Below are 16,251 nucleotides of genomic sequence, written 5' to 3' on the forward strand. Positions count from 1 at the left end.
ATCCTTGGACGCTATTAATCTTGCACATTTTCACGCGGTCAGGATTATGACAATCGTGGCGCCAGAAATACTGTACTACATGGCGGAACTCGATCACACAGAAAATCCGCCCAGTGTCAAATTCGTCTCGTGTAGGATATCTGCGTGCCATGTTGTTATTATATCGTTACCACTTATCATATTGCGCTGTTAATTATATATTTTTAATTTATTCATGGCTTGGGTCTGAAACAATAGATGCTTGGCACGGACAACTTATGATTTATACTTTTCTTTCTTTTAGTGTAGACAGAAATCAAAGTATCGTAATTCTTGTTATTGTATTCTTTACCCAGCAAAGCTATAACGCTATGTGAGTGTAGACACTACCAGTTGAATGACGTATTCAATATTATGTACGTGTTGCTAAAATGACTACGGCAGTTTGTGATGTGATGACTATGGCCGCCGTGATTTTAAATATACTGTCACCTGTTCCAATTTTGCCACAGTTACCATGGAAAGAGAAAATCTAACCAATCACAGATTTTAAGCGGGTGGCCGCTTTTTAAAAACTGTGCCCTCACATGGGCATTTTGAATACCAAGGAACGCCCCTTTGATCATATATGGGCATCTTTAGATTACAAGTGACTGTATACCTTTAATAGATCCATGAAATGATAACGGGTATTCAGTTTAATGATATGATATGCGCTAGGTGAGCTTGGGTGCCGTGCGTTGTGGGTTCGAGCCCGGTTGAAACCATCGTATTCTCTACCCTGGGTTGATAGTTCTGCTGGTGGACAGAATTGTCCCCGAGGCTGTCTTCCGCCCAGTTTAAGCGTTGTATTCATTGCTTCGCTTCGATAAAGTTTGTGTGAGATGTATGATAGTGTGTGTACTAGCGTGAGTGCTTCACGAACTCTACGGCGAGTGGAGAGGTCGCAGTCAGAAAAATTGTAACAACGTAGCTCGGTTATTGAACCAATCTTTTTGAGATTGGGGATTTAGCCGAGCGGTTTTGTCTGTTGGCCTCTGCGCTAGGTGATTGGGTGCCGTGCGTTGTGGGTTCGAGCCCGGTTGAAACCATCGTATATTATCTATGGGGCCCGTTCTAGTCAAAATTAAAAATTATTAATTTTAGTTTGTTAGAATTAATTTTATGTAGACTGGAATTAATATACTAGCACCTCGAATTAATTGTATGTTTCTTTTAATTAATTTTTTATATGCTGTAATTAATTTTGTGTAGTCATGCCGAATTAATTTTATGTTCCAATTAATTATTAGTTCCAGAGACCTCTGGAACTGTTAGTTTTTGCTCACTTTCCTTCTTTCTTTCTTTCTTTCTTTCTTTCTTTCTTTCTTTCTCTATTTCCGGTATTACTACCATAGAACATGCTACACACAAATTTTTCGTAATTACCCAGAATGCATTGCGACACGCTTATGACGTCATGGCTCAGCTCGGACGGGTTTTACGGGCATTTCTTGTTTGTTTATTTATTTATTTTTATTTGGCATTGCTCAACTATCATATTGCGTTCAGTTATTAATAATTCTAGCTTTCTTTCGCTTTGTTTTTTGTTGCTTTTTGATTTTATTTTTCTCTAAATACTCGCCGTACGTGGCGCTATACTGTTTCGCCCGAATGCTAATGAATAACAATGGCGGCGGTACGATCGCTTCGCTCGCACAGAGAGAGATAAGTAGGGTTTCCGCAAGTTTACAAGCGCGGCTGGGCACATCGTGTACCTAGGCGAGGTGGGTGTGCTCGAAAACGATGATCAATGCAAAATTTGGACTCAAAATCGCTGTTTTGGCGGAGAAACCTGCCCGCCACCAGCGGTTTTTCCTATATCAGTCTGCGGGGCTGTGGTGGGAGGCCGTTTAACGCCGGTAACACACAGCCCTGCCATGCAGAGCTAGGCATTCATAGTGAACGTACTGTCTGTCACGCACCGGCATGCGTTGGCTGCACGTAAAAGCAACTCAACTTTCCAAGATCAAACGGTCAGTATCTTGTGAAAACAGCGACATAGCAATGAAAATTGTTTTAGTCTGTGCTTTTAATCAAATGAAAATGCATGTGGCTCGGTTTTAAATTTCAACGGCCTAGGTCAGATGTTTCCTCTCGTCTGATCATCGACGTAAATCACACCGCTCTTTATGGCAACAACTCTGCGCTATCCGTCGAGCGATTGATTTTTGCGTAGGTCAGCGGAGCGAAAATTATTGCAGCTCTGGCTCTCGAGAATTTTTGTGTTCGGTCGAAGTAATTATGTGTGTTCGCTCGAATTAATTTTGTGTTTGAGCGAATTAATTATATGTGTTCGCTCGAATTAATTATATGTGTTTGCTCGAATTAATTATGTGTTTGCTCGAATTATTTTCGGCCGATCCCACAGTCCTTTGCGCACGCTTTCTTAAATCAATATGGCGACTCCCGACCGGAGTGATATAGTTATTCAGGCGCTCGAACCGTGATCTGTGAAAATGGAAATCGATAAACTGATCACAAAAACTTTTGCAGTGTCTCCTGTCTGAGGGATCGTGTATGTGATTGCCCATAGAGTGAAGACCGACCAATTCTGTGTTTACGTCAGACGCGAACGTTCACCCTTCTAATTCTATCGGCTGTGCCAATCATCGTGTACTGTACATGTAGTGTAGTGCAGTGTACCGTAAGCGTACGCAGCATTCGAAAATGAAATCTACCGGACAGATATCTACGAATATGAAAACCAATAAAGAACTTAACAATGACCACCAGAAAATGTCCTCCAAGCTTGATTACTGTCAAATGTCTCTAATTACAAATATAGCATCGGCAGTTTCACCTCTATCTGTATATTTTTACAGATAGACACAGGCGCTGAAACTGTCGCTTACGCGAAGCCGCCTGTATACCGGAGGAGAAAACAGGCCGGCTTCGCGTCCGCGACAGTTTAAACGCTAGCTGTGATATCGCAGCGGTACTTGTGGCGTGTATCGAACGCGCTCAGGTCATTGGGGTCATCGCCACAGTCCCGCTGCGAGCCAACGCATAGGCTTCGTTGGCAGTTTACTACGAGACCGACCGGTATCGTAGATTTAGCTCGCAAAATAATAAAATAGATAAAGCATGCAATAAATAAAATTATACCTACTGTATCACTGACTATCTGAGACTCATCTTCTACTCCTGCTAACGAGCCCGACCGTGACAACATGTATTTTCGACCGTTTTTCGGTGAGTCGTCGATGGTTCCTGCTTGAATTTGAACTTTTGACCTCCAACGTATTCAGTGCATTATACGCGCGATCGTGCAAACATCGTAGAAGCTGTCGACGGCTCACGGAAAATGGTCGAAAATACGTGTTCTTATCTTCAACAAAGTTAGCAGGCGTACAGAATGAGTCTCAGATAGTCAATGATAAAGATGATACAAGTTTATTTATTCAAAGGCTAATATAGTTCATTATTTTGCAAGCTAAATCTACGATACCGGTCGGTCTCGTAGTAAACTGCCAACGAAGCCTATGCGTTGGCTCGCAGCGGGACTGTGGCGATGACCTCAATGACCCGAGCGCGTTCGATACACGCCACAAGTACCGCTGCGATATCAGGGACTGTGGCGATGACCTCAATGACCCGATCGCGTTCGATACACGCCACAAGTACCGCTGCGATATCACAGCTATTTAAACGCCTGTGTGTATCTGTATATGTAAATATATATGTACATATACAGATAGAGGTTGAAACTGCCGAATGCTATATTTGTAATTAGGGACATTTGACAGTAATCAAGCATGGAGACATCTCCTGGTGGTCATTGTTGGTAAATTCATATTCGGAGATATCTGTTCGGCAGATTTCTTTTCTAATGCTGCGTACGCTTACGGTACACTGCAAAACTACAGTAGGCCTACACGATGATTGGCAAAGCCGATAGAAGGGTGAACGTTCGCGTCTGACGTAAACACAAAATTGGTCGGTCTTCGCTCTATGGGCAATCACATACACGATCCCTCAGACAGGAGACACTACAAAGTTTTTGTGATCAGTTTATTGATTTCCATTTTCACAGATCACAGTTCAAGCGCCTGAATAACTATACCACTCCGCTCCGGACGGGAGTCGCTATATTGATTTAAGAAAGCGTGCGCAAAGGACTGTGGGATCGGCCGAAAATAATTCGAGCAAACACATATAATTAATTCGAGCAAACACATATAATTAATTCGAGCGAACACATATAATTAATTCGCTCAAACACATAATTAATTCGAGCGAACACACATAATTACTTCGACCGAACACAAAATTAATTCAAGACACTAGTAGAAATTAATTCTAGCACACATTAAATTAATTGCAGCACGTGAAAACATTTTGAACCCAAAATCAATTGAAGGAATTAATATATTAAATCTAGACTACATAAAATTAATTCCGGCACATAAAAAACATATAAATAATTTGAAATGTTAGCAAAATTAATTCTAGACTACATAAAATTAATTACAGCAAAGATAAGCAGAAATAATTAATTGGAACACATAAAATTAATTCGGCATGACTACACAAAATTAATTAAAGCATATAAAAATTAATTAAAAGAAACATACAATTAATTCGAGGTGCTAGTAAATTAATTCCAGTCTACATAAAATTAATTCTAACATACTAAAATTAATAAAACATAATTTTGACCAGAACGGGCCCCCATAATTATCAGTATTCAGTACCAGGTACGGGAGTACGGGAGTTCAATTTAATGATGTGACAACAGGCGTTCAATTTGATGACGTGACAACCAGTGTTCGTTACTATACGTCTTACGTGTAATGGCGTGACTACGTGTTAAATGACATGACTACCACACTGTTCAGTTTGATGTGACTATGGCTACCCATAGCTAAAGCTATCAAACAGATGATGATCCATAATGACTGATGATGCATCCCTTCAGCCAAAATTTTCTATCCATGGCAAAATCTTGAGTGACAGCAATATTTTCTTAATCTCCATAGGCATACAAGCAAGGCATGACAGGACCAGATTATGTCTGGATGTTAATAGGATGGTGGCAGAAATCATGGTGGGAACTTGAAGATGACACAATTGATTGTCCCAGAGATCAATTAAATCAAGTTGTAAAACAGTCACTGTATATTTCAATGGAAAGTTTACCTCTGAGTCCATCTGAAGAGGAGACTATCGCTGGCTACGTAAATAAAAATCATCTTCACTTACAGCTTTCCTTGGAAGCTGTTCGTTTGTCTATCTCTTATGTATGCCTGTGTTTTGTATGTGTACATGTCAAAGGGTAAAGGAGTCAGTCCCCTGGGATGGGGTGGGGAGGGGTGGGGTTCTTTGTGCACGGGTTTATTTTATTTTATTTTATTAATTTTAACTGTGATATTTCCAGTAAAGATTTTGACTACAAACCGTCTGACTGCTTTCTTTATTACTACAGGTAATTTTATTAATTTTGACTGTGATATTTCAAATAAGGATTTTGACTCCAAACCGTCTGACTACTTTAATTATTCCGAAAATGCTGCCAACTTGCTAATCGGCTGTCCGTATCAGCGAATTAATTGATTAAGTCAACACCACAGCCGTCCCACACGTAGATGTAAGAGATGTACAGAGATGTCATGTTGCTGTCTATTTGATGATCGTAATTTCTTTAATACTATACAAACCAAAACTTGGCAGAAAAAGTGAATGTCTAGAGAGATATTAGTCAAGCCTTGTCTCGAGAGAGATTGATCACGCCTTTTTTAAATTCGTACTATAAAATCATGTTTCTGTCCGCCATTGCTGCTTAAAACAAATTATCAAGTAAAAATATAGGGTCACGGTTTTGAATGAGTTTGTTGAGAATAATGCTGTAAAAATTGCTATATAACTCCAATGTAGCTGAAATACATTACAGGCATAGATAAATTTGTTTACGGTATGTTGTGCTTTGTTTTGAAATTAACAAAATTTGCCGTCTTCAGAATGCGTCATGTTGCATCTGGAATACTCATAGACTCATGTTATTTTCCTCATTTCTCATACAACATCAATCTGTTTTCTTAACAAATCTTTGTTTGTTTTACTCCGTACGGTTTATTCTTAAACTTTGTCAGAGAAGTTTATGTCAAATTAGAATGTAACACAAAGCCACATTTCTCGTCATTAATTCTGATCGATGTGATTTTAGCCTAAAATACAATCAGAAGTAAATAGAACCATGCGAACATGTTGCACCATGTCGGGAAGGTCACGCTTGAATATTCACTTGAGGGAATGGTTAGAATCACGTATAGTACCTTCACCAGAAAACATTCGACCTGCACTGTGAACGCAGCATGTAATTCCAAAAAACCCGTTCAGCATGAAAAGTTGTTGTTTCAAGTTTCAGTAAGTTTGCAAAATTGAACAGAGTGAAACATCATTTTACCTCGTACAAAAAGAAATATTTATCCTTGGTATGATGTGAAGTATCGTTATAACATGTCTCGATGTGAGTGCAAATCAGTGCATTGATTGAATTGGAACATCCGGGGAGTTAGCGGGCCGGTGAACGGTGTACTGATCGGGTTCCATGGTTACCCGGTCCAGTAAAGCCCTTCGACTTCTTCGACGATCAAAGTAGTAATCGTGATTAGATGTAAAATATCCATACGTGCACTGCTATTTTGACTTTCGTTAAAATCTATTTGATACTGGTCGATAATGGTAAAATTGTTCGAAAATGCCCTGCGTGTAACTAAATGTCATATAGCATTGACTGTGAAAAGGCATGTAATAAAAATATTATTGCCTGAATACATGGGTTTATGTGCCCTCGTAGCAGGAGAAAATGTCCCCTCCTGGCGTCGGGCAAATTGTCACCTGCTCTCGAGCACATAAAACCATGAATTCAGACAATAATATATTATATTAAAGAAAAAGTATTTTGTTTAGAGACTTACTGAGTAAACGAGTCTTGCTATATGTCTCATTGAGTTAATGTGTCTTGTCATATGTTTTTCTGAGTATAATTGTCTTCGTAAAACACACAGACAGCGGCTGAATTCCTAGAGATGTACCTCCAAAGAATGCAATGGCCGGAAAACCAACGATACCTGCCAAACGAACTGGCGACTTATGGTTACGATTCCGTGTGGACTATCGCCTTGATGTTGAATGAGACCGTCAGGGAATTGGAAACAAAAATATTTTCCGACAACTCTACAAGGCGACTAGAAGATTTTACCTACGACGACAACGAAATGGCCATGATCTTCTTGGACAAATTGAGTGAGACTAGATTTATTGGTACATCGGTAGGTAGTGAAAAATTTGTTATTTTAAAACTCACTTATTCCATTCATAGAGCTCCTTATTTCTTTCCTGGACAAAATATCAAGAATGATTAATTTCATGGTTTTCATCCATAGGGTCCGGTGACATTCAAGAATGGTGATCGCCAGGGACTTATCAAGGTGGAGCAGCTTCAGGGTCAGTTACCATTCACACATGTTACAACTTTTATATTTGGCACATACAGTGCTTTGGTCATTTACATTCACAGATGTTAATGTTTTATTTTTGTCACGTACAGTACATTATCTAGGACCCTAAAGTGCCAATGCTGTTGTCAGAGTCTACATGTCTTTGTCTGTGCGCGCGCATGTATGCTGCCTGGCACTTGTGTCACCGGCGGTTCAGTCAAAAATGCCGGTGTGTTTGTTACGTGATTACATAGACCAATGAGTCAGCTTCTTTTATAGATTCTCTAAACTTGTTGATGTAATCAGTTGACAATTATTGAGTTATTGATGATCTTAGTAAAACCGAGCAAAACATTCTGGGTGGTAGAACCCTTGTACTGAACTCTAACAAAGTCAAAGCCCCAGTGTTCAATTCAAAACAGCCAGTAGATCTTCCATTGGTATGGCTTTGTTGTATTCTGACTACCCCAAAACGTGTTGTCATCACGGGAATTTCCTTGGCATTACAGTAAGCTGAAATTTGTACAGGAAAGGTCAAGTATTCAATAAACAATGAACTAAATAAGTATGGCATAATTTTGTTGTTATGAAAGAGAAGTAACACATTTTCTAGTGTAAAATTCATGTTGATCACCGTGCACCAGCCGTCCCTAAGATTTACAGCGGATGACAACATGTTTGAGCTATCATCGCCCCTTGCAATATTGCTATCTTCCTAGGACATCGGGAGGAACTTAGACTCTTGGTTACGATGTGTCCTGCTGCTTGCTAGGGTGTGTTGTTTTCGCTAAGGGGTGCGCCATTTGATATCCTGGGGGGGGGGAAGGGGGCTTGGAAGATTGGTGGAGAGCCATTATTTTTTTTCCCACCTGCTTCACCATGAATTATTTTTTTTCTACAGGGCATATGCTGGCAACTTTTTTGTTCACTTTCCTTCTTCTAGATATATTTTTTTTAACCAAATTTCAGGTGCAATGCTTGTTTGCTTGGTTTTTCACACCCAGTAACAAGATGCTGTTCTATCGCACACAGACTATATTCAAGAAACTAAATAAAGATATGTAAATACATGTACATTTTTGATTCACTTTATTTATACCATGGTAACACACTGAAAATACAAATCAAACAACCTGATTACTGAGTTCTACATTAAGCATTAACAAACTTACAGTGAAAACTTTTCTGAGAACATAACTGGTATCATCAGACGAGATGATTTTATCCTACGTATATATTTGTAAAATCATGTACATTTATGGCATTTACTTGTGCTTGAAAAAAATATGTCATCGTCTGACAAGTGTCCTGGTTTGAGTGATATTAGCAAGTTGAACAGTCCACTTGACTGACTGAGTCCACTTGACCCAGTTCATGGCAGGCTGTCTCTCTTCTTGTGGTATTTTGACAAAATCCATACATTCAGATTTACACATATCTGGAAAACACTGGTGAGCAATTTCAATTTCAGCATACTTCCTCTGATCAGAAGGTTATGTATACTGTACAATTGTTCATATTCAGTTATTTAGAATATAAAGGAGATGACTGAGAGAAAAGTCGTCTGAAATAGTGTGAAAACCTTCCTCAATGAGACCACTTCAGACGAGTTCTTGTTTTCAGTTGCTGAAAGCTACAGTGATAGTAGCTGTAACTTTTGACAATTTTTCAGTGTTTTTGTTTGTGTATTTATTTCAGTTCCTCGTTTAATAAATTCTAAGTTATTGTTCCTCAAGCTTGAAATGGTTTATGCTTTATAAAACTCCAGAGCTACTGCTTGATTTTATTGATGCTGCAGTGTGCATCGAACAATTGCCAAGATTTTTTTTTCCGAGTCGCAATGGTCCATAATTGTTTTCCATCAGCCACTTAAAGCCAGATTTTTTTTTTCGAGCAACTCAACCTGGCATCTTTTTTCCCCCAAATCTCTCCAAGCCCCCCAGGATATCAAATGGTCCACCCCTTAGTTAGAGATTTTGATAGAGACTCATCAACTTTGCTATCTCAAACATTTTGTCCTCCACTGTAAGATTTAGCAATAAATTCAATAATTTGAAATTTCATTGTATGTATAAGGTATTTATCGGGCAAAGTACATTGCCAAGGTTTCATTAATGTCTAGATTTCAATTTTATCTTTGACAACCTATGCGATCTTAACATAAACATAACAATAACAGTGACTCAGCTAGCGTGGCGGCATCGTTGACTAAAAATCAGCTCATAAAGTGATTAAATGAATGCAGAAATTGTTTTCTACGGTATGTCACACACCTTGGTGCAAGTCCTCAAAATTTGTCACCAAAAATTTACCGAGATAATTGTGGTTGGCAGAACGTCACCTCGTTTACTTTGAATTATGAAACTTTTAATATTTTCCTTAGAAGCAGCAAATACGGCTCAGCTATGCCCTTCAGTTTTAATCGAAGACTCATTCTCTGTTTTGGAATTTAGGTTTGGCTAATGGAGTTTGATCCATTTTTACATAGGGACGTACGAAGGAAACATAATATCATTATTTGATTGACCTTTAAGAAAACAATTTCGCCGCAAATAAAGTAAAGAACGGGTACTGCATTCTCTTTCCATCATTTACATCGCCCAATGGATTATGATGTAAAACTAAACGAATTCCTGAATCTACGACTCTTGTAGGTGTCGAGACAACACCGAGACCTATATAAGATGCACACAGATGTATTTTCAAATATTAATTAGCATTGCTTATGTTTTATCTCAGCTGATTGTCCTGATAGTTGGGTCGTATTTAGGTCAAGCTGTTACTACTTTGGCAATGAAGCAATTACATGGTCCAATGCTCGCTCCCATTGCCACGACGACGCTGCAGATTTGGTAGTCATAGTAACAGAAGATGAGAATGAGTTCGTTCTTCTTCATATGGAGCATAACACTGATGGTTGGTACGTTAAAAGTCAAAGCGTCAATGTTTGAACATTCATTTATTTTACGTCTGTTTTTATCCGAGAAATCTGTAACATATTTTCATTAAACTTTCTCACAAAACATTCCTATTTAGAAATGCATATCGCATATCTGACGAACAAAGTATAAGTATAGATACATTCAAAGATATAGTCATGATTGGTGAGTCTCACCGTCCTAAAGCGACTATTTTTCGTTTTCATAAGTTTGCAGTTCAAGGAAACTGTGTTGAATGATAGTAAAGAACACTTAGCAGGAACAACTACAACGCTATCGAGCCTGAGTGTTTTATCCGATAACATGTGACCATAAACAACACCAGCTGAAATGTTTCGGGAAAAATGCTCTTTATATTGCCTTACGATTCGTTTCAGGTTTATTGGTTTGAAATACGATAGAGTTCTCCAGTGGGTAGATCAACAGCCTTTAAATTATACCCCAGGAGGCAATCTCCTTGAAGACACACCTAGCGGTGACCGAACGTGCGGACTGATGAACCGCGAGGGATTTTGGGAAATCACACGTTGCACCAACAGGAGGAAGTTTGTCTGTAAAAGAGATCAAGGTAGTTATTGACTCTGAGTTGACTAATAATGTTTGGAGCAAGAGTAATACCTGAAATGTTTTTGACAATACTGTCACATTTTTATATAAAGCTACTTTAAGTGTTGTTTCCCTCGCAATACCTCCACGTATTTTGTTGGAAAGTGTTTTGTGTTTCACGCTTCGGCTTAATTTCGCTTCAGTGAAAGATATTCGCGCTCTCAAGTTTTACTATAATTTTCTGATATACCGCTAAGCTTGTGTGGACCTACGTTAAAGCTGTTCAAAATCGCCACCATCCAAAATTAATCGAAATCTTAATATTTTCCCATAGAGTAATGCAGGGATGGCAGCCATTTTGAATTTCAAATGTTGGTAAAATTAGGATAATTAGTTTTGTCTGGCACCAAATTTTGCACGGTGACCCCGATACTTTAGAATAGAATGGCTTCCTTGGTGACAGTTTGAGCAAAAGTTGAAGTCTTTCAATCTCGAGGCGCATACTACCTTAAATGACCAAAAAGGCGTATTCTTCAAACACCCCCGTTTTCAATTTTCTATTTTTGAAAAGTCTTTATCTTATCTTGCAGATTATCTTGAGAAAACCATTGCTCTCTACGTCGAAAGTGAGGACATCATGAATTATGTTTCTGAATTCCAATGGGCGGGTAAGACTGAACAGGTTTTGGCGTCGGAATCTATTACAAGGGATAGCGCCTTCTGCGAGTCAATAAATACATTTGAACCAAATTTAATCATAGCAGAAGAACAGACAGACACAATTATTTTGCAACGGTGCCAATGATTTCCCGACATTTAAAATCTCCATTAGCAGTAACTTCTGATGTCTTTTCGAATACTTTTAATATTCTGTTTTGTAACAGAATAATGTCGAAATGACGAGTATTTGACCTGTGAAGACTGGCTGTATATGTACAATGTTCAATGCAGAATTGACAATTGACGTATTGCTCGACTACAATTCAATTGTCAGCAATACTCATTGCGCAGTGCACACAAAGCGTTGTGGTTGCTTAGTCTTTCAAAACAGTTCGAGAAGAAGAAGAAGACAGACTTGTTTTCCAGGAAACAAAATATCAACAAAAGTGACGGTTATTGTCCCTTTATTACTCTGACTATAGTACCAGAGTTTATCCGTCCAGTCTGTAGATGACCTGAAACACCACTGTTCATTATTTTCTATTTATATTCAGTGACATTCCGTCGGGGTTATACATAGATATAGCCCTGTTTGCTAAATGTACGATGATACGGGTAATGTGTCTCCGCACAGTACCGGTCTCTCCTGGTGTGTCGATGAGACAATGCTGGGAGCTAAATGTGATGAAAATATTCTTCAAGCTCTATAATAGCCATTACGAGTGAGTAAACAGACAAACTTTATTTCACTCCACAGATGGTATTGTTCCACTGGATCACACGCCCGAAGCGGTCATAATAATCGTCGAAGAGTACTTAGGGGTGATGCCAGAGATATATTTTGGCACTTGTGTTGTAGCTAGCTGTGGTTTAGTGATGGCGTTGTTTTTCCTAGGTTTCAACATCAAATACAGACAACAGAGGTTGGTCAAAAGTTTGTTGAGTTTGCCGTTTGTGTTTGTTTTGTTTATTAATTTAGATAAGAAACAATAATTTTGTTGTCACAAGTAATACAGACAATTTTCATCTCTGATTGTAATATTCAGTTGTAGTTGAACACTGGAGATTCCCTACCCACTGTATTTGAAATTGCAGGAAATGAAATTCACGCAAATTACACACTACACATATAAGGGGAGAAAGACCCAACAACGTAATATATGCACAAAGACACAGGTGTTTGGTCCTACTATTTATTTTCAGGTATGTGAAGATGTCTAGTCCTAACCTAAACAACGTTATCATCATGGGCACAGTGTTTCTCTACGCCGCAGTTTTCGTCTTTGGCCTTGACAATAAGCTTATTTCGCCGGATGTTTTTGAAATAATGTGCCAGGTAGGTGAAGGTACCCGGTTTCTGTACAAGATTTCAATCCGTAAAGTTTCAATGTAGACATTAGACAGAAAGATACGTGCTTGATTGTTGTCTTCTGTTTTCATGATAAGGATAATTTAACAGAAATCTTTCCTAGCATGCTTTCCTGAATGACAAATCTGAAAATATTGTGATATTGACTTTATTTTATCGTAACAGTAACGAAAAGTAATCTCTATACACTGAATCTTACGATAAATATAGGCTTGTGTTCTCTGAGTAGATTCGTGTATGGGTTCTCTCTCTGGGATTTGTCATCGCATTTGGAGCGATGTTCAGCAAAACATGGAGAGTACACAGAGTAGCCACGTTAAAGACGCCAAAACGACGGGTAAGTGACCCTAGCGTAATGGGTAATGGAAAGAAAGGTTGGCGTAACAAGTAATGCAGCCGCAGCCTTGTTTGCATTTCCATATGATGGTATCGATTGTAGAAGATTGCACCATAACGACTCTCTCTTGTCATGGCCGAGATGATTTACACATAGCGACTTTAAAATCTGGATTCAGAAAAATCGTTCTGTCATATTTATATTTATGTTACTGGTTGCCGGGGCAGATTTTACTAATGTTTTTGAAAAACAATTTTTCGAAAGAAACTACTTGATTTTAATTCAAGCATTGCCTGGAAATAATCAAAGATTACTCTCAACCTTAGCTCTATCATTTCATATATAGTGATCGACATGTACAAACCTATTTTTATTTGAAGGTAGTGACTGATAAACAACTGTTCTTGATGGTCCTGGTACTTTCTCTCATCGATATTGCCATTTTATTAGCCTGGCAGATTATGGATCCCATGCAAAGGAAAATTTCACAACTCAGCTTAATTGTAAGTAAATGGAAGTCAAGGTTTGCCATCAAGACAACCATTCGTGATTTTTCTCACTTGTAGGCCAAAACTTTACATATAAGCTTTTCCGATAAGGATATCTTTCAGTCACTCGCTCATGACCTTCGCGTCATCGTAATGCAGACTAATGACTTTAGAATACTCTGCATGCCATTCAATCTAATGATATCCTACTGACGATGGTTTCACGCTGTCTTTTCTGAACAAATTCATCAGTTCACAAGATTGTGTCAATGCTTTCATGAGCATATTCACGCACGGACCATCGTGATGTTATAGTCTGTCTAACAAATTGCCGTGCTACGCAACAGTTCCATGCGTACACTGTACACCTATTTTGTGACATACATTCTCATAGATCATCAGTTAATAATTTATTGACACTGTAAGACAGGCAATTTATTTTGTCTTCCTCCACATAGTTCATAATCTGTGGTGATTAGTATCTCTACACACCAGTCTGTCATCATTGTTTGCGATCTGCCTAAGTATAGTAGTTTTAAAATTTCAGATGTATCAAAATCTGCAATTATATATTGCACTATTTCTATACAAACGCTACCTTTATTTCATTTCGTAAAGAAATTACAAAGCAATCTCCTCAAATTTGACAGGTTTAGACTTCGTATGAACTCTCTTTTATGACAGAGTTTATGCTGAACGCCGCTGGTACGGAATCTGTTAACAATAATCGAGGAAGCCGTTAGCTTCGAAATATGCATTGAAACTCCAACTATTTTCCTTTAACTTATCATTAATGTGTGTTTATTTGATAATTCCAGGATGATCCAGATGATCTTAGTCGAAAGATCCTTCCATTGTTGGAATTTTGTGACTCGGACCACTTGACGTATTGGTTGGGGGCGCTCTACTGTTACAAAGGTCTGCTTCTTATCTTTGGTACTTTCCTCGCCTGGGAAACGAGAAAGGTTCGTAAGAAATACGATATCCTGTAAAACGCTGAACAAACTCTGGCTTATCTTTCCACAACATTATTTTTTCTAAACCGGGTGTTATTGAACTGTTTTATAGGTTTGACTCACGCCAAGTATGGATAAGATTTATGCTGTCTTTCGGATCATTTTGTTAGCTTCGTGTAAAGACGAGGACTCGCTTCCGACACTGTCGAAGCTCTTATTATGCCTGTATCATAATCTCGCATAATCTAGATTTATTTGATAAATTAGAATTACGGAGAATCATGGAAGTATCATCATAATTTTCAGCCAATAAAAACGCTATTCTTTCAGTTGTAGCCACTGGAGGATTTTAAATAATGATGCGAACAAACTGTCAAGATTCTCTTCCAATACAAGTGTTTTCAGTCTTTCTTGCTTTTGCCTTTCGTAGAAATGTGATGAAATGCTTTCTTTTTACGCTATTCCAGGTCACAATATCTGCTTTGAATGACAGCAAATTTATAGGAATGAGTGTTTACAACGTGATCATATTGTGTACTATCGGAGTATCTGTCAGTCAAATAATCAACTATAACATGAACGCAGCATATCTGTTTCTAGCAGCTATCGATATATTTTGTACAACCTTCACTTTACTAATGGTATTCATACCCAAGGTAAGATCTCGAACTGTGAAACCTACAACTTCTATCAAGTTAGATTATTACAACACATCTCATATATGTAAACATATATCAGCTTTTTGTCGTTCTACCTGACAATTTGGTTTGTGAATGGTCCGTGCCTGTTCTGCTGTGATCAAAAGCGGGTATTTTAGGCTTTTTATGAAGCATTTGTCCAAATTTGGTCTGAATTCTGCCGTGGAGGGCCCGGGAACTTCTGAGGAGTGTGTTACGTAATTTGTGTAGGAACGTACACGTGGTGGCGCATCCACCTGTGATTCAGTATGACTCTGTCCTGCGAAGACTGTGGTGAGTACTCGTCCCGAGTTCGTCTATGCCAAGGAGACATGCATCTGTGCAATGGTTGCAATAAGAAACGGTTTGGTGGCAGTAAGGAAGACGGAGGAAGTGAACGAAGTAGGATAACCAACAGTGGTGTGGTAATTAACGAACTTTTATGTTTTATTGTGAATAAGATGGATGTCCTAACAACTGACATGCTGGTGAAGTTATGTTGCGACCAATTTAGTGATGGCGAAGTAGAATATGCCAAGCGGACTGTCTTTGAGCTATGCTGTAATGACCCAGGGAGGTTGATAAAACGTCAGGGACAGAATAAACGATTTAATAATATGATGGATATGGTGAAATTGCTCCATGAAGTTGACAACGAAGACCTGCCATGCTTTGTAGCTAAAGATTTGGCAAAACTACCGCCAATTGATACTACCCACATTGACGTCTCCACTCTGATGGTAGAACTGAAGTCTTTAAGGCGAGAAGTGGCACAAATGAAAGACATTGCTGTGCGGCCTGAGGTGACTGATTTGGCAA

At 38.7% G+C, this 16,251-nt stretch overlaps 1 protein-coding gene across 1 annotated transcript in view; it reads left to right on the forward strand.

Annotated features, from left to right (window-relative positions):
- Positions 1-16,251, forward strand: part of LOC139148911 (gamma-aminobutyric acid type B receptor subunit 2-like) — a 33,207-nt gene that overhangs the window by 10,350 nt on the left and 6,606 nt on the right. The window contains exons 6-17 of the mRNA XM_070720363.1: positions 5,001-5,198; positions 7,029-7,292; positions 7,407-7,467; positions 10,200-10,380; positions 10,777-10,967; positions 11,536-11,613; positions 12,363-12,528; positions 12,809-12,941; positions 13,204-13,311; positions 13,692-13,814; positions 14,618-14,764; positions 15,223-15,411. Of these exons, the coding sequence (XP_070576464.1) occupies positions 5,001-5,198; positions 7,029-7,292; positions 7,407-7,467; positions 10,200-10,380; positions 10,777-10,967; positions 11,536-11,613; positions 12,363-12,528; positions 12,809-12,941; positions 13,204-13,311; positions 13,692-13,814; positions 14,618-14,764; positions 15,223-15,411 (1,839 nt within the window). The remainder of the gene's footprint in view (positions 1-5,000; positions 5,199-7,028; positions 7,293-7,406; positions 7,468-10,199; positions 10,381-10,776; positions 10,968-11,535; positions 11,614-12,362; positions 12,529-12,808; positions 12,942-13,203; positions 13,312-13,691; positions 13,815-14,617; positions 14,765-15,222; positions 15,412-16,251) is intronic.

This window comes from Ptychodera flava, chromosome 14, assembly GCF_041260155.1.
Source record: "Ptychodera flava strain L36383 chromosome 14, AS_Pfla_20210202, whole genome shotgun sequence".
NCBI lineage: Eukaryota > Metazoa > Hemichordata > Enteropneusta > Ptychoderidae > Ptychodera > Ptychodera flava.